The sequence below is a fragment of the Pipistrellus hanaki genome, assembly GCF_964339955.1.
Source record: "Pipistrellus hanaki genome assembly, chromosome: 20".
Classification (NCBI taxonomy): Eukaryota; Metazoa; Chordata; class Mammalia; order Chiroptera; family Vespertilionidae; genus Pipistrellus; species Pipistrellus hanaki.
Window position 1 is genome coordinate 1380427 of NC_140522.1, and position 18551 is coordinate 1398977.

The 18551-nt window shown below is 43.0% G+C and overlaps 1 protein-coding gene across 2 annotated transcripts in view; it reads left to right on the forward strand.

Moving 5' to 3' along the window:
- Nucleotides 1-18551, forward strand: part of KCNT2 (potassium sodium-activated channel subfamily T member 2) — a 116753-nt gene that overhangs the window by 74361 nt on the left and 23841 nt on the right. For both annotated transcript variants that reach the window (XM_084868808.1, XM_084868809.1), the window contains exons 14-16: nucleotides 8088-8196; nucleotides 16864-17013; nucleotides 17737-17966. In XM_084868808.1, coding sequence (XP_084724934.1) covers nucleotides 8088-8196; nucleotides 16864-17013; nucleotides 17737-17966 — 489 coding nt within the window. The remainder of the gene's footprint in view (nucleotides 1-8087; nucleotides 8197-16863; nucleotides 17014-17736; nucleotides 17967-18551) is intronic.

Sequence of the window (18551 nt, forward strand, 5' to 3'; positions counted from 1 at the left end):
ATGTCAGCGTCTGCTCTACGAGATAACGTGTTCCCTTCAAACGGTGCCAAGATCACGTGTTGGGGTGAGGCTTTCCTTTGTGATAGAACTTGGTGATTTTAGCAGCTGAGGTTTCTGGGTACTTAGTATGCCTGAATAGAAGAGCAGTGATCGTGTGTGCTGCATATAGACACAGGCTCCACGTGTCATAGCTGTTCTTTTATGCTTACATTTACACAGAGGTAGACAGTGCCTGACCATGGGTTACTTAATACACATATACATTTACCATTTATTTTGGGGGTGGATTTTGAAAACAGTTCTAGAGAGAGACACATGAGTTTTTTAGGCATGAGATTTTTTTATGGAGTCGCTGTTTTTACAATAATTATTCTCATGAGATTATATTTTGTAATGACTTAGATAGGAAAATTGTATTTTGCCTTTGTCTTCAATGCTTCTTTAGGGACTAATTTTCATCAAGGCAATAACATACATTTTTTTTTTCTTTTTCATTCTTATATTCTTATTTATTAATTATTTCTTTTTTTTTTTTAATTACTGAACTTACCAGGGTGACATTGGTTAGTAAAAATCATATAGGATTCAGGGGAATAGTTCATAACATCATCTGTATGTTGTGTGTTCACCACCCAAGATCAAGTCTCCTTCCATCACCATTTATCTCCTCTTTACCGTCTCCTTTTCCCCCTCCCCCTCTTCCTTTTGGTAATCACCAGTCAATTATCTGTCTATGAGGTTTGTTTGTTTATTTGTTTTTGCTTAATCCCCTCACCTTTTCACCCAGCCCCCCAAGCCCCTAACTTCTGACAGCTGTCAGTCTGTTCTCTGTATCCATGAGTGAGTATAACTTGGTTTTATGGTATACTAGAGGCCTGGTGCATGAAATTTGTGCACAGGTAGGGTCCCTAGACCTGGCTGGAGATGAGGGCTGATCAGGTTCCCCACCTCCTCCTTCCCTCCCTCCCTCCCTCAGCGCCTCACCGCTGCAGCTGGTCTTCCGTGTTGCCCCCTGGTGGCCAGCACATCTCATAGGAAGCGATCGAAAGCCTTAAGAGACAATTTGCATATCAGCCTTTTATTGTATAAAGGATTCCACCTGGGTAGTCTAAAGCTTCAAAGCCATTAACATGTAAATCGTGTTGACTATGGTAGCAAAATGCATTTCCTTCAGCTGCTCACATATCTTACAATGCTTACCATATGTACTATTTGAATGAAGAATTATAAACACTTTTAAGCACGCACAAGAAAGCCATGAAATTATTGCTATCGGGTTTGCTCTGTCTTTTATCTTTGAGCTTGGCAACGAACGGTATTTTTTTCTAAAAATGTACAGCCTGCAACTTCCAGCAATGGCTCTCGGCTTTGTCTGCATTTTAGTCTCTTTGGAAGATTTTTTTGTAAAGTACTAATTCAGGAGACTCTTGATTTAAATGGTTAGAGCTGGTGCCAGGGTTTCTCTAAGCCTGTTTCCTAAATTGAAAATTAAAAGAATAATAGCATCTCCTTTGTAGAAGATTTGGTAAGATTAAAGTAATCCATCTATTTCCTTTACACATGCAATTAGCATTCGGGAGAACGCCAGCGTTTTAGCCAAAAGACCTTTGCAGCTAAGCTGCTGTGTCCTTATTAGTATTTGGCTGAGGGGATATTTTGCAAATTTTTCATCATGCTGAAGATGACTTGCTATGAGAAGAATTTGAGGAAGGCAGTAATGAGGTAGCACTGAAAATAAAGATTTCCTCCTGAGCGCCACCAGTTAAGATTTAGCTGGGCAAATCAGTATTCTGAGACCCTTTCCCCGTCCTGCTAAATGGCCATAATATATATGATGCCTCTATCTCATTGGTTGGGATCAGCAGTAAGGATGAAACAAATAAAGTCTGACACATGCTAGGTGCTTACTAAGTGGATATTGAATTCATTGCGATTTTTAAAATGTTATAACTAAAAATCAGAACAGACTTGAGTTTTCCCTCCTTTCTTTGCAACCCGTTGATCTACCTGCTCACAACAGAGGGGTCAAAGTCACGGAAATCATTCACTCCTGCAAACAGGAAATGACAGAGATCCTTTGCATTGATTCTCTTGCACATTCTCCTTTAGCTGTTATTTTGACAAACTCATTGAAATGACTGGACTGTTTTCTATCCCCAATAGTGGACCTCAGCATTTCTTGTTTATGGCATCTGCTGGAATTTCTTCTCAGCTGTATCTTTTGTGGCTGAGATGAGGGATTCTCCATTTCCATAATGAGAAGAGGAAAGTGGGCTGGTTTCCTTAAAATGCCAACAGAGGAGTTGAGGATGATGTGTGAGAATCTTTTAATGAAAAGCCTTGAGTGAACTTAGCAAAGAAATGGTCCTCTCTAGTGAGCCAGCTGAATCAAAAAGAAGTTCGCTGTCTGCCTCCTACTCGGATAAAATTACCCCAAAATCAGTGGTAGATGAATCTATATGTTGTGAGTAAATCAATTGCTAAATTTAGGTTAGCAGTATCTTCTCCCCACCCCCTTCCCAACTAAAGTGTTGTGTCATCTGTGAGTATTCAATTATCTTTATCAACAAATTTCTTTCCACTACTGTGTCCTCTGAAAAGCTCCCGTTTCATTTGAACAGATGTAGGCAGTTATTAAAATCAAATTGGTACATGTGCCCCTACCTACATGCAGGAGGAGAGCATGTAGAGAAACAAGTTGCAAAGGAGTGCACATTTTTTTTCACGGATTTTATTTCCCATGCTTTGATTCTAGTATCTCATAGGCAACAGGATGTGAACTATCGCTCATGAATGAAGGGGAGAATAGTAGAGTGTTGACTGAATGTGATATTTCCGATTTCTTGACTAAAACATGCCCGGAAGCATGAATCATTATTGTAGAATAGTAGGAGTTAGTTTGGGAAATTAAAAAAAAAAAAATCAGTTGCAATAAAGTAAAAGGGAGAGGCGGAAGTAAATACTTTGTAACATTAATCACTGGCAATAGAGTATAAAGATTTTTCTGATAGTGAGTAGTCATCGGTACCATTATAAAAGCAGTATTGTCTAAAACCCGCACACAGATACACACAGGTGTGCACACACACACATATCCTGGAGAAATGATTGCTGAAAAATGAAGATCTTGCCTCAGTTTAGCCACCGTCTATTTTGTACTCTTAACACCACACGTTCGAATGCCTCACTTTTTCCTGCCCAAGAAAGAGAGCGGAGGAATACTTCCAAGTGACATAAATATTGGAAGTGATCTCCGCTGTTTCTAAATAACATATGTGTGTGCGAGGCTCGCCTTTCACCACATGGTGAGGCGCGAGCTTTTCCTGCTGAGCGATTCCTTCATTTCCCGTGGAACACCCACTCAGACATTCCAAACTCCATCCTCACAATTAATTCTCACTTGACATGTTAATGTAACAAGAAGTGCCGCTGGTGCCAGGCTCATATTGAAGTCATCGAGCTATTCTGTTGCCCGGCTGGTTGGTGGCTTCAGTGGTTGAGTGTCGACCTAGGAACCAGGAGGTCACGGTTCGATTCCCAGTCAAGGGCACATGCCCGGGTTGCAGGCTCCATCCCCAGTGTGGGGCGTGCAGGAGGCAGCCGATCCATGATTCTCTCTCATCATTGATGTTTCTATCTCTCTCTTCTCCCACTCCCTTCCTCTCTGAAATCAATAAAGAAAATATACATATTAAAAATAATTAATAAATCATCAAGCTATCCTTATAATGAATCACAGGGACTGAAGTGGAAGACTCAGCACTCACTACCTCCTTTCTTCCTCTTGAGAACGTTGGCTCACCAGCTCCAATAAGGCCTGAACTCAAGGCAATTTAAGAAGCGGGAGCTCTCTGTCCACTTATGTCCATAAGAATGCCAGGATTCTCCTGCCTCTCTGGTTTTATTTTTTTAAATTCTTGTACGCGTTCTCCGCCTCCCAACAAACAAACTCTTAATTATTCTTCCAAGCTGCGTCCAGGCATCACCGCCCTGGCGAGGCTTTTCTCGGTGCCCGCATCCTCCCGCTGCTTCTGCGGGATCCGTTATTCCCCAGAACGCCCGCTGCAGGTGTCCGCTCCCGCTGAGCCCCCTCCCCATATTTCAAAGCCCCCGTGGAGTCAGGGACTCGGGTCATTTTCGTGCAGCTCCATGTTTTCCGTGTGCGATGGACATAAAATGGATTTCAAGGTCAAGCTTGGCTGCCTTCCGCCCAGACTCCCGCGTTGAGTGGTGGGTGTTTGGGGCACGTGGGCGTTGTGTGTTTCCACTCAGTTCCATTTCCTGGCCGGACTGTGTGTCCGTCTGGCAGCAGGTAGTAACCTTGAACGAGGCTTCCGACGGGGAAACCCAGGAGAGGGTCACTTATGTGAATGCGCTTGGTTAACCAGCTTTGGCATTTTGTGGAGTTCTTTGTAGGCAGGTAGAATCTAAATTAATAATTTTGGGGAGTTGTTTCTGAACCTCTGATTTCTTATCTGAAAGTTGTTTAAGAGATATATGTCATTGAGGTTAAATTATGTATATATATGTATATGTATATAAATGATATATTTGTATAAGTATATATATGTATAAGGATTATACATATATATACACACATGCACACATATAGCCATCAATGTATGTAAATATATATAGTGAAGCAGAAAAATATTTATATATACATATACATGTATATACATATACATATATATGCATCATTTAACTTAAAAGGAAAAATATTGCTTGGTATTATGATGATGTTACTATTAAGATGATTCAATAACTATATCATTAACTCTCAGAATATTAATACCTATCATGAACTACTAAGGGAAGAACACTTTAGGTTAGAACCTAATAAAAATAGACTTCTGAGGGAAATTATTTTCCACAAAAGATTAAGACTGCTGTTTTTCTGAGATGTATAAAATGAGATTGATGATATTATAACTGTTGTTCTAGAATTTAAAGGGGAAAAAAACCCCACCCTTTGGAGCATTTTATGAGTTTGACACATCTAAAAACATCACAGCATTAAAACAGTAGAAGGACTCCATGATTTGAAACACAGGAAATTGCTTCGTGTCCTCAGTGTTACTGAGTGGACATAAGTCTGTCCTGAGCATGTTGGCCAGCCTGGAACTGGGTGGAATTCTATGTATTTAATAAGCGTTCTTCCAGTTAGGTCTTGTGAGATTAAATGATTTATCAAGGCTTTCTGAAGTCTATTCTTTTTTAAAACAAATATGTTTTAGCCGAAACCAATGTGGCTCAGTGGATAGAGCGTCGGCCTGCGGACTGAAAGGTCCCAGGTTCGATTCCAGTCAAGGGCATGTACCTTGGTTACAGGCACATCCCCAGTTGGGGGTGTGCAAGAGGCAGCTGGTCGATGTTTCTCTCTCCTCGATGTTTCTAGCTCTCTATCCCTCTCTCCACCTCTCTGTAAAAAATCAATAAAATATATTTAAAAAATACAAACAACACAAATATATTTTATTGGTTTTTTACAGAGAAAAAGGGAGAGGGATAGAGAGTTAGAAACGTCGATGAGAGAGAAACATCGACCAGCTGCCTCCTGCACACCTCCCTACTGGGGATGTGCCCGCAACCAAGGTACATGCCCTTAACTGGAATCGAACTTGGGACCTTTCAGTCCGCAGGCCGACGCTCTATCCCCTGAGCCACACCGGTTTTGGCAGCTTAAGTCTATTCGTAGCCAGTTAGTGGATGCAAGGCTCACATCCTGAGACCAGGCCAACATCTCTGATGCAGGGGCAGGCCCACGCTCACAAACACATTCCCCCTTTGGGCGTTTTACTGATGGAAGCAACCGGATCGCACCGGATCTGGGTAGTTAGAGATGATCTATTTTCCTCTAAGAAAAAGGAGCAGTTTGGGCCGACAGCAGCCCACTCAGGCTTATAAACAGAGTCTAGTCAGCAAACAGTATCGGAGAGGTTTTATCACACCCACGGTCCAGTCGGTCTCTGTAACCGAACTCTGCCCCATGAAATAAAAACAGAAGCGATCCATTTCACAAACTGGCCCCGCTCGGCACTGCTGTTTAAAGATTTTTTTATTTTTTTCTGTAAATCAACGCCCAGGACAGGGCTGGTTCCGGGCACCTTCCTCTGCTGCTCGCTGCCTTCCGAGGGCCGTTACCTAGCAACCGCATGGCAGAATCTTCCGGGGCTTTCCATCACTCAGGAGCTCAGAAAAGGCCCGGAGTCCACGTTAAAAATAAATAATAAATAAATATATAATACAATATAAAAATCTGACTTTCTGGAATGTAATTAACAATTTTATTTTCCACAAAGCTGAAGGGACTCGGAAAAGACGTTACTCATGTCCACTTAGAAGCGTGCATCCTTAATTAGAAGTGCTTATCTTAAGAGCTGGGAGATGAAAAAGAATAAAGATGGCAATCAAAGAGAAGCCAAGGAGCTCACGCAATCCTGCTGATTTAAAAGCTCTCTCTCTCATTCCTGCATGACAATATGGACGTGAGCTGAGCAGGATCACCCCCTCTATGGTGGCCTCACCCTCCAAGGACCCCCAAGTCTAGCCCTTCCTATATATCTATTTTTAATATATTTTATTGATTTTTTACAGAAAGGAAGAGAGAGGGATGGTTAGAAACATCGATGAGAGAGAATTATATTGTAGATCAGCTGCCTCCTGCATACCCCCTACCAGGGATGTGCCCAAAACAAAGGTACATGCCCTTGACCGGAATCGAACTTGGGACCTTTCAGTCCGCAGGCTGATGCTCTATCCACTGAGCCACACCGGTTTCGGCCCTTCCTATATGTTTTATCATTGAATTTCCATAGCCACTTGGGTCCTGTCGTCTTTTGAGTTTATGACTTTGGGTCTTGAGGTCAGAGTACAACTCAAAATTAAATGTATTTCAGCATTCGATGTTCCTGATTGGTATTTTAGTTGTTTGGTACAAAAATCTATTCCTTGTATGTTATGCAAATATTGCCAACTCCTCTTGAATTTTTCGTTTTAATCCTCTCCTGAGGATGTTTTTTTTCATTGATTTTTAGAGAGAGTGCAAGGGAGGGGGGAAAGACAGAGAGAGACCCATTGATTGACTGCCTCCAACTGGGGTTCGTGCCCTTGACTGGAATCGAACCTGAGACTCTTCAGTCTGCGGGCCGACACTCTATCCACTAAGCCACACCACCCAGGGCCGAGCACCTCTTTTAATAATCACTTTCCCAGTCTTTATGCTGTGTGACTAACACTTGGCTCAATCGATACTGTTTTCAATCAGAACTATTTTATTTCAAACAGTTGAGTTGTCAGAACTAAGGGAGACTTTGAACAATCTCTGGTTTATTGTCCTCTGACCTACCTGCCTCTCACCTCTGTAGATGAGGCAGAGGAAAATGAAATACTTTGCCAAAGGCTTTAACAACAGTTATTCTGTTAAAGACAGAACTGGGGTTAGACACCTCCCCTTCCCTCTCAATCACTAACTCATAGTCTAGTACTCACTTTTTTTTTTTAAAAAAAATGTATTTTTCACGTATGGTTTACATTCAACATTATTTTGTACTAGAGGCCTGGTGCATGAATTCGTGCACGGGTGGGGTCCCTCAGCCTGGCTGGTGAAAGGTTGGCCAGCCATGGGAGGTTGGCTGTGGGAGCACACTGACCACCAGCAGGCAGCTCCTGCGTTGAGTGTCTGCCCCCTAGTGGCCAGTGCACACCATAGCAACCAGCCAACCAGTCATTGGATCACGTAGGCTTTTATATATATTGATTAGTTTCAAGGTAATACAGCACAGTAGTTAGACAATCATATACTTTACAAAGTGGACCCCCTGATATTTCCAGTCCCCACCTCAAACCACACACAGTTATCACAATATTATTGACTCTGATCCCTATGCTGTACTTTCTCTTAAGAAATATTTTTCCTGGAAATAAAATTACACAGGTTAAAAAAAAAAATCTGGAAAACATGTGTGTGTGTTCTTTTTTAATGGAAGCTTTTGTAACTTAATTCATTGTTTTATTTTTTCATATTATTTTAAAATATTACCACCCCAAGGTAAATTATTCTAATTTACCTATTTTATTTCAAACAGATCATGTTGTTTGTGAAGAAGAGTTTAAATACGCCATGTTAGCTTTAAACTGTATTTGCCCAGCAACATCCACCCTTATCACACTACTGGTTCATACCTCTAGAGGGCAGTAAGTATATTTTTTCTTTAAGATAATGCATTTTAAATTATATATATATATATTTTTAAAAAGTGCAGTTATGTGATTTAGACATATAGCAAGCCAAGGTATGCAGCTAGACATGTACCTATATTATATTTGTGTGTTACCTTCGTCTGAGGGAGAGACAGGTGGATAGACAGACAGACAAATATAGACCCATTAAGGGGTCCAAGGCATAACAGGAAATCGACAGTGATTGGCTGTCTCTACTAACAAATCTTGAGATAACCTGGTTCATCCTGAATCCTAAGTGTCTACATCGTTTGTTACACCTAGGATGAGGGCATCGTTTCTAATTTTGCGATGAATGCTTAACAAGTAAAACATTAAAGAACAAGATGATGACAATCACTAATGTAAAATCTCAGAGGCATTCTTTTATTTCTATGTGAGGTAAGTTTTTAGTCTTGAAGCTATCTTTACACAGTTGACCTCTAAATAAAAATATTCAATTAGAATAGAATGATGACAAAGTAGTAGAGAAGATTAGCTAGCACAGTATAAAAGAAGTCACTTTTTATATGCATTTCCAGGCAGCTGGGAAGACGGTGTGTGGGAACAGGCTGTTCTCATTTACTTGGCTAGAGTTTCATAAAACACAGAGACTGTTTTGGATTTGGGTGATCAAGAAATATGTGCTCGGGGAATACAGTCACCACTCTGACTTAAGGAGACAAATGGCCCATGGCATTTCATACGGTGTCATAATCTTTATTTGGGATGTTAGACCAAAATCCGATTTTCCAAGTAAATCTCACTGTGGTCTCTAGTGGTTAAAATGATGGAAATTACGTTAATTGATAGCTATTTAAGTGAAGTGCCCATTAAAACAAATCGGGGAAAAGGAAAATTTCTTTCTTGGGATATAATACTAAATGGTATGAATTAAGTGAAACATAGTAAATGCCCTGGTGGTATTCTTAAGCAAGTTTTACTCTTTTCTTGTGTCAGGTATCTGCTCTATTGAGACAATAGGAGTTCCCCAGAAACAATTTCATTAGAGTTTGGGATGGAAATATTTCTCTCCTGTACATTTATAAGCCTTTCATCTATTGATAGAAATGATGGAACAGGGTCATGAATTAAATTGTTTTTTGTTGACAAAAGGACTCAGCAGTGTGAAGAAATAAAATACTGGGAAGTACTTCAACCACCAATTAAGTGAACATTCCTGGAAGTCCTCACATTGTTTTGCCATACCATCTTTATCACAGAATCATAGGACTTCCAAGCAAATATCTATACCAGCTTCACTGGTTTGCGAACAATAAAATGAGAGCCATCGATGCTAACACACATTATTATTCTGAGACTAGTTAATCTACCTCGTCTTACCCGTAAATATTTAACATCACACAATATAGTCTGGTAAACAAATGACACCTAACACTAAATTAAAATAGAATCCTAGTAACCCTTAAAATAGGACTTCTCATTATACCCTAATGAATTTTGCCTTATTAAAATAATATTGAAGACATTATTATCACATAACTAAGGATTTCCCATGATTAAGATTGACCTACAAGATCTTAAAATATTTACATCAATAATTAAAAACTCCCACTTATTTCACATCTGTCACAGAAATGCTAGAGTTGACCAGAATAACTTTCTTTTTAGAAGTTTTATTGGGATATACTTCACACATTCTATTTACCCATTTTAGGTCTACAGTCTAGTGGTTCTTTTAGTCATAGGACTGTGCAGCCATCACCACGGTCTAACTCTTGAATAATTTCATCACCCCATAAAGAAGCCCTTTATGTTTTTAGCAGCCTTTACATTTTCTCCCAACTCTTACTTATTTACTGTCTCTGTAGACTTTCCTATTTTAGACACTGCATATTGCATATAGATGGAATAATATAATGTGTGTGTGTGTGTGTGTGTGTGTGTGTGTGTGTGTATTGTCCAGTTTCTTCCACTTGGCGTAATGCTTTCAAGGTATGTTAATATTGTAATATTGTACTAATTATTCCTTTCTATAATTAAATTCATACACTGGAGGGGGGAATCCCTCAGTCTGGCCTGCCCCATCTCATAATCTGGGAGCCCTCAGAGGTGGGAGGTGACCCGGTAATCAGAGGAAGGTGACGCCCCATCACACCTCTGCTGCTGCCACTGCCTGCAGTGCAAGCTGGTCCTTGTTACCTGTACCTTGGGCTGGCCCTGGGTGGCTGGGGAGCTGAGGGGACTGGGTGCCGCCATCTTGTGGCTGTGTGAACCCCCAATTTCGAGGGCATGGCAGTCAATTAGCATATTCCCTCCTTATTGGCAATGGGCACCACCATCTTTGAAGGGTGTGATGGTTAATTAGCATATTCCCTCTTTATTAGATAGGATAATATTCCATTTATATGAATAGGTCACCTTTTATTTTTTTATCCATCAGAGGATGGATATTTGGGTTGTTTCTAGCATTGTAAATAAGGCTGCCCTTAACATTCATGTAAAAATTTTTATGTGGGCATATGCTTTCATTTCTTTTGGGTCTATCTTAGGAGTGGAATTTATGGGACATGTGTTAACTCTGTTTAGTCTTTTTTAGGAACTGCCAGAATTTTCCCCAAAGAGATTGTAACATTATGTATCCTCACCAGCAGTGTACAAAGGTTTCAAGCTCTTCACACCCTCAGGAACACTTGTTATTTTCCAACTTTTTTATCATAACCATCCCAGTGGATGAAATGTAGTGTCCCTCTGTACTTTTGATTTGAATTTCACTGATGGCTAATAACACTGAGCATCTTTTCATGTGTTTCTTGGCCATTGTGTATATCTTGTTCGTAGAAAAACCTATTCAGGTCCTTTGGTCATTTTTTAATTGGGTTATTTGTCTTTAATCATTGAGTGTAATCATATTAATCCGCTTTTTACATATTTTAAACACAAGTACCTTATCAGATATATACTATCAGTTGAATAGAAATAGTCAACCCAACAGAAAAACAATTAATTCAACATGTTTCATGTATTTATTAAGAATATTGTTTGACTAAAGTAATTTATATCAAGTCTTCTGTACTTTGCTTCAATTGAAGATAGTTGAGATTTATTTATTAAGAGAATATGTTTGAAATTTTGCCCTTGAGCTTCAGCAGAAATTAGAAAGCTCCAAGGTTGATTTAATAATAAGAGAACTGGCAAGATGAATTAAATAGTTCAATGGGGGAAACATGTTGACAACTCTACGAAATGCTTTATGCAAGGATTATTAAACCTTTAATTGAAAACAAAGCTTACAACAATAACCAACCTTCTCCATTAAAAAGGAGAGATAGTAATACTATTAAAACTTTATCCTCTAATAAATGGTGACTTTGAGTAAAAATGGTTGAGAGTCACAAGCAATTGTGTACTCTATTAATTGATACAATGTGAAAGAAAAAAAAGAAGCTAAGATTTTAGGATCCAACATGCATAGAAATAAATATAATACAAAACCTAAAATGGTGTAATTAAAAATATATTTTTTAAATAAGGTGCTATGCAGATTTTAGGTATTTCAAGAAAATTGTAAGTCTGAGTTCTGAGACAACTGAGATGGATAAAGCAATGAGGAGCTGGAGAGCAAAGGGTCGGATCTTTTAGAGATACACCTGTCCCGGGAATTCCTGAGTCAGAGCTCAAATTAGACTTACCCACTCAACCACCATCATCCTTTCCTTACTTCTCTTCCTCTAGCCAGTGGAACTGTGGACACAGATGGGAACCCCCTTCCCCCCCCATTAAGGATGCATTGCCCACCTCTGGATTTTTATGTAAGAGAAATATTAATGTTAAAACATTGTATCTTGTATTTTGGCGTCTCTATAACAACTTAGCCGGTACCCTGGCTACTACAAGCTCCAAAGCTGGTGAACAGTCTTCTGATCTTACGTTTCCTTTTCCTATTATTAACACCTTCATTCTAGTTCTAGTTGGTCTATAAATCACAAAGTAACTCTGAGCTGATTTCAAGTAAACTGTGCCCCTTTGAAGCGTTGAGACATTACCCTGTATGTTAGCACGTGACCAGTTTTCCGTTCCCTTACTTTATTACATGTGCGTGTGCTCCATTCTCTTGGCAGTGGTCTTTCTTGTTGCTAATTAAATTAGCATTTCAATTTATTGGGAAATCTTGTTAGAAAGATGAACGTAAATTTATTGTTTGGACACAAATTACTGTAGGATGGTGAACATGAACCATGATTTTTGGGCAAGGGGATGACTAATTATCAGGCCAGTTAATAGACATGAAACTGATCCATCTCTATGACATTTCATCCTTAGGAAAATGTTATTTTTTCTTTCAGTCAATCTCATATTTTTTTTTCATTAGTCCCATCTGAGAGGTGATATTTTTGGTCACAGTGATAATTAATGAGGGAAGCGGGGGGGGGGGGGGAGAGAGAATTAATAAGAAAAATATTGCCAAGGTACAATTTATAGAACTTGACCACTGATTGGATATGAATGGGGAAAAGAGGGGGAAAAACAAACAAATATTTTCACCCTGAGTCTGGACAGCAGGGAATTAAGTATAAAACATGTGGTTTGGCAGAAAAGGGAGTGTGGCTGTGGAAATAACTGCTTTCTAAATGTAAGTGGAGGTGGCTGTGTTACTATCCTCAGCTCCTGGGGACGAATGAGAACATTCGGGTCACCATGGAGGCCACAGGACATACACTGGGATGTAGAAGAAATGACAGCTTACAGGGGTCTTCAAACTTTTTAAAGTGGGAGCCAGATCACGGTCCCTCAGAGAGCTGGAGAGCCGGACTATATGAACTACTAATTCCTACTGTAACACCTCGGCTGCGCTCACTGCCCAAAAAACCTGGCCGGCAGGATCAGACTCCTCTGCGGGTCTCATGTGGCCCGCGGGCCGTAGTTTGAAGACCCCTGGACACGTTTCCCTGGGAAAGTATTACTTTTAGGAAACAGAGGGAAGAAAAGGAAGGCAAACACAGCGCAGCACAATGAGATGTGAAGGTGGAAGGGTTTGTAAGGAGATACCTGTGGGGCTAACAAGATAGACAGACGGCTTGAGGTTGAAGGAACCGGGGCAGACAGTTAGTAGGTCACTGGTCCCTGGGGAGTTTAGAGAAGACAAAGTTAGACAACGGAGGCTTTGTCCAACGGAGGAAGGATGAATGTGCCGCGCCAACACAGCCAAGGGTTCGGAGAGCCTGAGGGAGGCTGGCGAAGGATGAAGAAAAGACAGACAAAGAGAATGAGCTGGGTCTAGGTGGGTCTCCTGTGCCTGGCTGAGGCCACAGAACAGATCCAGAGGGCAAGCTGAGCCTTTATTTTATAGTTGGAGGTAAACAAGGTGGTCACCATGGTTACAATGTTCTTGTGAGTTTCACTTGTTTTGGCAGCACTTGCTGCACCTCCCACAGCCGGTTAGCTACCCAGGAAGGATCTAGGGAGCAGTCACAAGATCAAGCTTAATTATGCTTAGAGGACAGTGCCCTCTAAGAGACTGTGCCCCAGAGATGAACAGTTTTGTGAAACCTGCATCCCCCAGTAGAAACCTATTAACTCAAGATGCGGTGTAATTAATTTGCGGGTGTGTGCCGGGGAAATGCTGGATCTGTTACTTCCTGGCATGGCTGCACGTGTGTTCCAGGGCAGAGTTTACAATGCTTTGGGATGGGCAGTATTTTTCCAGAAAAATAAAATTCCACGCTCAAGTAAGATTGGGAAATGCTAGTTAAACTTGACAATTTTTCATGGCTTGGGCTATTTTTCTGTTCTTGTTTTATTTACTGTTTTAGTTGAACTAGTTTCAGACTCAGAGAAAAGTTACAAAAAAATAAAATAAAAAAGAACATACTCTCCCCATATACATGACCGAATGTTTATATCTTATTTTCATAATCAAAGCATACAGATCCAAATGAGCAACTGATATTGATTCAATGACCGGCCTTATTAGGATTTTATCTGCTTTCTCATTCATTTCTAGCCCAGGATTCTCCCCAGGTCTCTCCTTGGGGCACCTCCATTCTGGTGTCTCTTTCTGTGTCAGCATTCCTCCTGGGAAGCTGGTCAGAGTAGATGAGGGCTCCCCCAAGCACTTCCTGTAACTGAGTCACCCCTGAAGGGCCCCGTCTCCACATACAGTCACCTCTGAGGTCCGGGGGGGGGGGGGGTTTGAGACTGCACCCTAGGAATGTGGGGGTGGGGATGGGGATGGGCGCTGCCTGTAACAGCTGTGGAGGGTGGGGACACCAGGTTTTACGGGGTCACATTTTCGAGCTGTTATTGTCCCCCACCGTGCCGATAGTTCTGCGTGTCCACCGAAGCCTGCTTCCTTGATCATGGGAAATAGAAAAGATGGGCTGTCCCTGCACTCCTGGGGGTCCTGTCCCCATTTCTCCCACCCCAGAGACAACACAAGACAAAATACATCCTCAGTGCTGGAGGCCTGAGTGGGGATTATCACGAGAAAAGGAAAAACATACCTCCGAAAGTTACTCTTATTGTCATTATTTCTTTTAAAAGGAAATAATGACAATAAGAGTAATTGTCATTGATTTCAGAGAGACGAAGGGTGAGAGAAAGAGAGAGAGAAACGTCCATGGTGAGAGAAAATCATCCTTCAGCTGCCTTCTCACACCCCCTACTGGGGATGGAGCCCACAACCTGGGCATGCGCCCTTGTCCAGGAATTGAACCGTGACCTCCTGGTTCATAGGTCAACACTCAACCCCTGAGCCATACCAGCTGGGCTTATTGCTTCTTTTTAATATAAGCTAACATCATGGGAAGCCGTTTTATCAGGTGCACCCGCAGTCCCTCTGACTACCTGGGAAAGGCTTTTCCAGGCACACCTGTTGGTGAACACCCGGAACAGTATCCTCACTTTCGAGAATATTCTGAGAAATCCGGATGCCCCTCTGCTTGGAAAGCACCTGCCAGCTCCCATTCCTTATCAGAGGAGACAGAGCAAACAGGCCGCTGTCACTGCAGGCCCCTGTGCTCTCCGGCTGATCTGCTGCTATGTCCTCACCTCCCCCGATTCTCTCATCTCTGCAGCCTGTTCCTCAAATAAGGAGATCCTGAAGAGACTTCCTGGCTCCCACCTCCTGCATCTTTTTATAAAGCCGTTCCCTCGGCCTCCAATTCCTTTCTTCTGCCTCCTTCGAAGAGGCCGCTAAACCCGCAATTCCTTCTCCTCTGGAGTATTTTTAACCTCCCAGATTCCTGCGATTTCCCCTCTGGGAATCCACAAAGAGTGTTGTTATTTTTCTGCCAGAGCCTCTAGCACAGTCCTTCTGTGTGTGTGACTGGGTTGGCTGTAGCTTCAGTCAAGGTAGAGAACACCGCTGACTCATCCTCACACCTTCTAGCATGTTTCTCACAGCCCGGGCGCTCAGTGAACAGGATGGCAATAAAGGGCCTAAAAGATGCACAAAGTGGTGGGCGGCAGCTCCTGGTTCAAACCCCCGTGTGAGCAGTGTGCTTGCCATCCACTGTCCCGGCTCAGAGAGAAGTGATGACTAAGGACGTAAAATCCATGCGCTTCCACCAGTGAAAAAGAGGAGGAAGGAGGCCCTAGCTGGTGTGGCTCAATGAATAGAGCACTGGCCTGCGGACCAAAGGGTCCCGGGTTGGATGCTGGTCAGGGACACATACCTCATTGCAGGCTCCTCCCCAGCCCGGGCCCTGGTTAGGGCGCATGCAGGAGGCAACCAATGGATGTGTTTCTCCCACACTGAGATTTCTCTGTCTTTCCCCCACCCCTCTCTCTCTCCCATTGCCTCTAAAAATCAATGGAAAAATATCCTGTGGTAAGGATTAACCAATAGTAGCAATAATAATAATAATAATGGAACTGAAAAGGAGATTTTAAGGAGTGAAGAAGATGGAAAGTGGATAAAGGAATGTTTTCTGATGAAACCCCTGCCCTAGGGCCATGGTCAGCAAACTGCGGCTCGCGAGCCACATGCGGCTCTTTGGCCCCTTGAGGGTGGCTCTTCCACAAAAGACCACGGCCTGGGCGAGTCTGTGTGGAAGAAGTGGCGTTAGAAGACGTTTACGTTTAAAAATGTGGCTCTCCAAAGACATGTCCATCTTTGTGCTGTTGCTGTTTGGCTCTGCGGACGGATGAGTTTGCCGACCACAGCCCTAGGGCATGTGCAGGTGCAAGAAGAAACGTGTCAACCTCCAGCCAGGCTCTGAGCGCAACATTCTAGATAGAGCGGCCCTGTTTTCATTGCACTCCAATCACAGAACAGCAAGTCCCCCTGCTCCACCCTCCACGGCCCCGCTGCCCTGCAATCAGCTTAACCATTAACCCTGGGGAAGGCCAGGGCATCCCTGGGGAATCCCCAGACAACGTCTGCGCTACTGGCAAGCAGAGAGCTGGGGCTGGGGTCCAGCCTCTGGAACCTGGAGCTGGGAGGCCCCAGACTGCAGAGGCAGGTTCCTCCGGCTTAACATCACCTCTGCCCCCTCCACCCGCTTACCAAACCCTGGTCACAGGCCAGCAGGGTCTCCGGCCACTGGTGCCTCCGGGGGGCAGGGGCCGATGCCTGGCTCACACCAGGCCTGTCTGGGCCCCGGGGAGGTGCGTGGGTGCTGAGCGCTGGGCCCTCGCTCACGGCCCCTCTGGGTGGGGATGCGTGTGCTTGCGTTGCAGGGAGGGCCAGCAGTCCCCGGAGCAGTGGCAGAAGACCTACGGCCGGTGCTCGGGGAACGAGGTGTACCACATCACCCTGGAGGAGAGCGCCTTCTTCGCCGAGTACGAGGGGAAGAGCTTCACGTACGCCTCCTTCCACGCGCACAAGAAGTACGTGCTCCCGCTCCCGAGGGGAATGACGCTCACGGAGTGGCCGGGTAATGATGATCTCTGAACACACAATGACCCGGCCACTCCGTGTCCATCCTATAGAATAAAATATGCAAATTGACCCTTCTACCACGAGTTCGACCAGCAGGCAGGCCGGCCAACCGCCCATGTCCCTTCCCCCTGGCCAGGCTGGCTGGACCCCACCCATGCACGAATTCATGCACCGGGCCTCTAATATATCTCTATCTCTATATCTCTATCTCTATATATCTATATCTACATTTACATCTATATCTATATCTATATCTATATCTATATCTATATCTATCTATCTATCTATATATATCTCCACCTCTACCTCTACCTCTACCTCTATCTCTACCTCTACCTCTATCTCTCTCTCTATCTCTCTATCTCTATCTCTATCTCTATCTGTTTCTACTGAGTGGCCAGATTATGATGCCTTCAAAGGTCATAACAATCTGGCCACTCCATGTATGACTGTGTCAGACGTTTAGGACTTAGCCTTCTACAATATTTGCAACTCCCGTTTGTGCTCGGGGTGGCAAATATTCCCCTGGTTATTTTGGGGGCGCTGCGATTCCCCTCTGCCTTAGCAGCGTTGATGTATTCTCCTTCAGATGCCAACGTAAGGGAACAAAACACGGGGGCCCCTGCTGAGTCACAATTCTGAAAACGCTCTGTTTTCTTTTCTACATCCAGGTTCGGGGTCTGCTTGATCGGCGTGAGGAGGGAGGATAACAAAAACATCCTGCTGAACCCAGGCCCCCGGTACATCATGAACGCCTCTGACATCTGCTTTTACATTAACATCACCAAGGAGGAGAACTCCGCCTTCAAAAACCAAGACCAGCAGAAGAAGAGCAGCTTCTCGCGGTCCTTCTATCATGGGCCCTCGAGGCTCCCCGTGCACAGCATCATCGCCAGCATGGGTGAGCCTGGCTAACCGTGGGAATCCCATTGTTTCTTCCTTTGTGAGAGAATAATAGGTATACTTCACTCTCTACGAAGATCTCCAAGCCACATTTAGAACATACTTGTGTCTATTACAGACTGGATGTAATCAAATATTCAGAACAAAAATGCTCAGCTGTTAAATTTGTAAAACAGTAGACGAATTGAAAGCTGCCAACAGTTGCTTTAGATTTCTCCTTGGGATACAAGCCCCCGACACCTCTATGTCGCCTTTGGAAGGTTTCCACCCGGGAATCCAAGGCTACTTGAAATATTCTTTGTTCTTTTTAAAAATATATATATATTATTTATTTATTTTTTTTACAGAGAGGAAGGGGGAGGGATAGAGAGTTAGAAACATGGATGAGAGAAAAACATCCATCAGCTGCTTCCCGCCCACCTCCTACTGGGGAATGTGCCCACAACCAACGTACATGCCCTTGACCGTAATCGAACCCGGGACCCTTCAGTCCGCAGGCCGATGCTCTATCCACTGAGCCAAGCCAGTTAGGGTTTCTGTGTTTTTCTTAAAGCTCCCTTTGAAGTGACAGGATACACAAGGT